The sequence below is a fragment of the Cynara cardunculus genome (genome assembly GCF_001531365.2).
Source record: "Cynara cardunculus var. scolymus isolate 2C chromosome LG 4, CcrdV1, whole genome shotgun sequence".
Classification (NCBI taxonomy): domain Eukaryota; kingdom Viridiplantae; phylum Streptophyta; class Magnoliopsida; order Asterales; family Asteraceae; genus Cynara; species Cynara cardunculus.
In genome coordinates, this window is record NC_037531.1 from 15,580,490 (window position 1) to 15,586,337 (window position 5,848).

The 5,848-nt window shown below is 38.7% G+C and overlaps 1 protein-coding gene across 1 annotated transcript; it reads left to right on the forward strand.

The window, feature by feature from the left end:
• Nucleotides 1–1,583: 1,583 nt before the first annotated feature.
• Nucleotides 1,584–5,429, forward strand: LOC112511641. The gene is made up of 3 exons (XM_025117340.1): nucleotides 1,584–2,060; nucleotides 3,094–3,441; nucleotides 4,333–5,429. The coding sequence occupies exons 1-3, from the start codon at nucleotides 1,584–1,586 to the stop codon at nucleotides 4,942–4,944; spliced, it is 1,437 nt and encodes a 478-aa protein (XP_024973108.1). The 3' UTR covers nucleotides 4,945–5,429.
• The last annotated feature ends 419 nt before the right edge of the window (nucleotides 5,430–5,848 follow it).

Here is a 5,848-nt window from a genome sequence, read left to right on the forward strand (position 1 = left end):
TTAGAATTCTGGGATTGACTCACTGGGGGTAAATTGGTCATTTTAACCCGTTCTGTCCAGTCCTATCATGTCCTACCAAACGCTGAACAGTTGTCCTGTCCTGTCCTGTCCCGTCCTGTCTGCGTACCAAACGCACCCTAAAAGTATATGATGGTATACTGAAGTTTTAATATTTTTATAATGCTACAATTTGGAAAAGCTGCTCAAAATATAGGGTTTTTTTTGGCAAAATTAAACCTGCATTTCGAAATCAAAGCAACAAGGTTTTTACAGGATTGAGGAGTTTGGAAGGGACAATACCCTGAATCTACGGTACTTGAAATTAAAGCAATAAGATTTGTACAATACAACACATGTTAAACATGCATACCAAACACACTTTACACTTGAAAGCAAAATATTGAGTATGTCTGATATGCAAATGAGACTATATTGGACGGGACATAATTTGACTGAATAGGACTTGATGGATGAGAATGAGGTAGAAAATGAACAATTATGGAAGGTTTTAGGGTTTTAATTTGACGTATGTGGTTTAATAATTTACCAAACTTGTCTCATCTACTTGATTCTTGTTCCATCTATTTTAGTGGGACAAAAATTATAATTTTGTCTCACTTTGCCATATCTAGTCCTAGTCTAATGTTACGCCAAACATGGAACACGTTTTTGTTCTGTCTTGTTATGTCTCACGTATCAAACACATCCTAAATCATATGAACTACCGACAACACTACGAGAAATCTCCCTCCTCATGCTTAGCATGCACCTGCACCCTGTACATAGCCCATCCCGACGCAACCTTGCCTTGGTCCCCCCCTCGATGTCCCTTCCCTTCCTAAGTACTTGTAACTTCGCTAACCCGTCTTCATTTTCTCTAATCACCGAATGACGAAATATCTTTATCCCATTTTTTTTAAGTTCAAAGTTTTATGTACATTTTAACCATTAATTTTTATAATACTTTATTATCAAATGGGATTATTCTCATCCTACTTGTAAGATTTGATTATTATCTTATGAATGATATAACCCTTCAATTTACTAAAAACATCAAAATTAAACCTTCAATTTACAAAGAACATCAAAATTGAACCTTCAATGTACGGAAAACATCAAAATTAAACCTTCAATTTACCAAGAACATCAAAATTAGGGATTGATGATATAAAAGGGGCATTCATATAATTGTTCATAATATGGGGGATCTTTATGCAATTAGGTGAGATGTAGGGGTCCGAATACGATACACACCACCTATATGTATAACTTCCAATCTCTCTCTCTCTCTCTCTCTCTCTCTCTCTCATAAACAATTGGACACAGAGTTCAGAGCAATGGCAGCACCAACAATGTCGTTTGTCTCGTGTTCTTGTTAAATCGATTATATACCCAAAACCCCTTTATATTATTATAATCAATCATCTCTGTTTCCCTTTCCCTCTGTGTTGTAATTCTTAAAGCAATCAACATGTTTTGCTTCTCTTAAACGTCATACCCATCTTTCTTTCTCTCTCTTGAATGCTTTTTTCACTCACCACTAACTGATTTCAGCTTAAATCTCATCTGGGTTTATCTTAATTATGGAGAGAAAACAAGGGTTTTTTTCTACATTGAAGGAAGAAGTAGTTAGAGGCTTATCTCCAGGAAGGTCCAGGCATAGAACTCCTAAACCCGGCCGGAGTCGGAGCGGGTCTCCGAATTCGGGTCTTCTCCGGCGGAGGAAAGGCCACCATGTATCACAAACCGAACCCGTTATGTCAAGATCCGGAAGCTTGAGACCGTTGGAAGCTCTGTCACCGCTCCGGGAAGGTCCGGATCCGAATGAGACGACGGCAGAAGTCGCCGGTGATTCATCGAAAGTAGAAAGATGGGGACACTGGATGAAGGGTCAGCTATGTCGTGCTCCATCTACTGCTACAAGTTCGGGTTCGGGTTCTGCTTCATATCAACGTTCGGATCTGAGATTGTTGCTTGGTGTCTTGGGTGCGCCGCTTGCACCGGTGCACGTTAGCAACGCCGAACCTTTCCCCCATCTCAGTATCAAAGACACCCCCATTGTTAGTTCTCATCTCATCTCTCTTTCTATATTCATTTTCTTGATAAATATTTCCCAAAATGCAAAATGGATTTCGATTTCTTCCCCAAATTTGCATCAAATTTTTGGTAATTCTTGATCTCATTCTATACAAATTTATGGGAATTCACATTAAATTCAACTTGAAATTAGATTGTTTGATCTTGGTAATCCTTGAGCTTGTTCTAATTTGTGTTAATTCTTGATATTATTTTAAACTATTCATAATGAATTTGATCAAATTCATTTGATAATGTAGGTTGTTTTAAGTAATTTAGAGTTCAATTCTATCCCACAAAAATGGAAGTAGATCATGTGGATGGGATGATTTGAAATTTTTGGTGGTTTTCTGTATTTTGTTTGGTTATTTTAAGTGAAAATTCCAACTTGTATTTTTGTTTTTTATTTCCTATGATGCAAGATCTTTTGAAATTAGGAAAATTTGTTTTATTTGGTGGTATTTCAAGAAAAAGAAAAGAATTTATTTGGGTTTTTTTTTTTTTTTTGTTGTGCGGGGTGGATGAGATATCAAAAGTGAATCTGTTGTACCAAAAAATCTGCCAAAAAATAAGACATTTTGACTGTATTTTTGGTGGGTTCTTGAGTAAATTCAAAGCAATGGAAGTTGTAAGGATAAAGATTGTGACAATAGATTTTATTTGGTGGAGAAGTTGTGCTGTTATCATCATCATCCATAATTAATTTTTTATTGTATAAAAATGAGCAATCACCCCATTTGATGTTAAAATCAGGTTAAATCATGTATTGTAAGTGTAAAAAAAGCAAGTCTTGATGTTGATGTATGAGGAGAAAATTAGTAGGCAGACGTGCGTTTAACGATTGAACCTCAGGTTCATGATTGATTTGAGGGTGAAAGGTTTATTAATGTGTAAGAAAGAGAAAACTGATGGGACAGACAGAGTGACGTGGCAAAGTCATGAACCTCTCTGAATAAAGTATCTGATTTAAGGTTCGATGGCGTAAATAGTTTTCTATTTGGTGGTTTGTGGTTGCAGGAGACTTCTTCTGCGCAGTACATACTGCAGCAGTACATGGCGGCATCAGGTGGCCAGAAGTTGCAGAACTCGATTCACAATGCATACGCCATGGGGAAAGTGAAGATGTTGGCGTTTGATATAGAGACGGCCACGAAGGTGATCAAGAACCGGAATTCATCAAAAACAGCAGAGTCTGGAGGTTTTGTGCTTTGGCAGATGAATCCCGACATGTGGTATGTGGAGCTTGCGCTTGGTGCAAGCAAGGTTCACGCTGGTTGTAATGGGCGGCTCGTGTGGCGACATACACCTTGGCTTGGTGCACATGCAGCTAAAGGACCGGTTAGACCCTTGCGTCGTGCTCTTCAGGTCAGGAATCTTTGGCTGCATTTTCTCATAATATAAGGGATTTTCTGCATATGTTGCAACAAAATTGGCTTCATAAGACACAAAATATGGCTAAATGTCTTAATAGACTGCATTATAGGACTTAAGTATATAGGTTCATACAATTATGCGTCTAACAGGTATTTTAGAATGCTTTTGAAATAAAGTATCATATCAGCATATTTATAGCAAAATTTTGAGTAGTGTCCTATACTTCATAGGAGAACAATTATACCTCCTATGTAAGAAAATGTTAGAATAAGTTGATATGAAGCATTTGAGGGTCAACCACAAGGGTGGTGCCTGATTGGCTCCAAAGGTCAAAAGTACTAGAAGGTCCCAAGTTCAAATCCAAGAAGGAATAAAAATCCCCTTGTGGCCACGGAGGTTCAAATGCGGTGACTTCGGGCTATCTGCAAAGCAGGTGGTCATCCTGGGATTAGTCGGCTCACATAGCGGATTGGATATCCAGGTTAATAAAAAAAGCATTTGAGGGTCCTAACAAGTTTCGTAGGACACTTTCGAAATAATGTGTCGTATTAGTATTTTAGGGATGATTTTAAGAAGTGTAATATAAACACATATTTTCATAGGATACTTGTTTTACAAGAGATTTTTCCAAATAGTGTTACATAAAAAGACCAATCAGACGCTTTATTTCAAACGTGTCCTACAAAACTCGTTAGGGCGCCAAAAACCGCCCTATCAACTAATTGTAACAGTTTTAAATAAGACACATAATTGTTTGGTCCTATAAAACAGTCTATTATGACATTTAAACATATTTGACGTCCTATAAAACCGATTTTGTTGTAGTAATAATTTCTTGTTGTGTTCTATAAATTGTTAAAGGTGCATTTTTGCGTGTATTAGGGTCTTGATCCAAGAACGACAGCAAGCATGTTCACGAACGCAAGATGCACCGGAGAGAAGAAGATCAATGATGAGGATTGTTTCATCCTGAAACTATGTGCCGATCCACACACGTTGAAAGCTCGGAGTGAAGGGCCTGCAGAGATCATTAGACACGTCCTTTTCGGCTATTTTAGCCAGAAAACCGGGCTCCTAATCCATTTAGAAGACTCTCATCTGACGCGAATTCAAACCAACGGAGGCGATGCAGTTTACTGGGAGACCACAATCAATTCGTTTCTTGATGATTACAGGCCCGTTGAAGGAATCATGATTGCTCATTCGGGAAGATCGGTTGTAACCCTTTTCAGGTTTGGCGAAACGGCAATGAGCCACACCAAGACACGGATGGAAGAGGTTTGGACCATTGAAGAAGTTGCGTTTAACGTTCCTGGGCTCTCGATCGACTGTTTTATTCCGCCGGCTGAGCTACGGTTCGGGAACGTAAGTGAAGCGTGTGAGTTCCCGCAAGAAGATCGAGTCAAGACTGCCGCCATGGCGGCGGCCGCTTATCGAGCGAAGGTGGTGGCATTAGAAAGATCACGCGATGGCACAATGAGGAGGGATTTCTAAAAGAATTGGTGGCGGAATTTACAGGTGCTTTGGTTAAATGACCTTCTGTCACATTTTTAAATTCGTAACCTTCTGAACAGGGTTGAAAATGTCACTGCTTAATAGAAGAAATGTCACTTCCATACACAAGAATGCCGTAAAGCCTGTCAGAAGGTCATAGATTTAAAAAACACTTGTCAGAAGCTGATTTAGCTAAATAGCCCCGGAATTCGCATACTAATAGGGATAGTTTCTTTAGTATAAAACTGGCTGGTCAATTTGACTTTTGAAAGCAATAGGAAGAGGAAATCTTCTTGAATCTGTTAATATTTCTGAGGATTATTGTTATCTTTGGAGCCTTCGATCGATCTTTTCGTCAAGGGTTGTGTTCTGTTTCTCGACCGCTCTTTTTGCTTAAAACTGGTGTAACGTTGGCTAGAGATCGAGATTCGATTCGACCCGTGTAAAATCTTGTTTGAAAGATTAACATTTAATATCATCTTTTGTATAATACCGATGCAAAGCATACTTTTTTCAAGTTCAATCTTTTATCTGTTTAGCTCAATGACCTTTTTTCTGGCTCGTTTTGTAAAATAACCCTCTATTAGAGATGACCAAATGGGCTCAGCCCGGTCCGTAACCGCCGGAGGACCGGAACCGGGGCCGATGAGGGAGCGGTTGAAGACCGCCGGTTATAGTCTGGTTAGCGTTTTTATCGTTTTCTAGGACCGAAACCGGTTAAGACCGAGACTTTGAGGATATCAAATAAAAAAAACCCAAACCAAACAGGGAGGCTAGAGTTCCATAATTTTGCAAAACATATACCTTTAACTTTGTGGCTACGTTTGGTACACTGAACATGACATAATAAAATAAGAATCATTGTTTCACGTTTGATATAATTTTTAGGTGGAACAAACATGAA

What these genes read in the sequence shown, in the direction of transcription:
- LOC112511641 (XM_025117340.1), top strand. Translation starts at nt 1,584, where the DNA reads ATGGAGAGAAAACAAGGGTTTTTTTCTACATTGAAGGAAGAAGTAGTT. An exon ending in GTATCAAAGACACCCCCATT is followed by an intron (nt 2,061 to 3,093) that starts GTTAGTTCTCAT and finishes TTGTGGTTGCAG; the next exon opens with GAGACTTCTTCTGCGCAGTA. An exon ending in CCTTGCGTCGTGCTCTTCAG is followed by an intron (nt 3,442 to 4,332) that starts GTCAGGAATCTT and finishes TGCGTGTATTAG; the next exon opens with GGTCTTGATCCAAGAACGAC.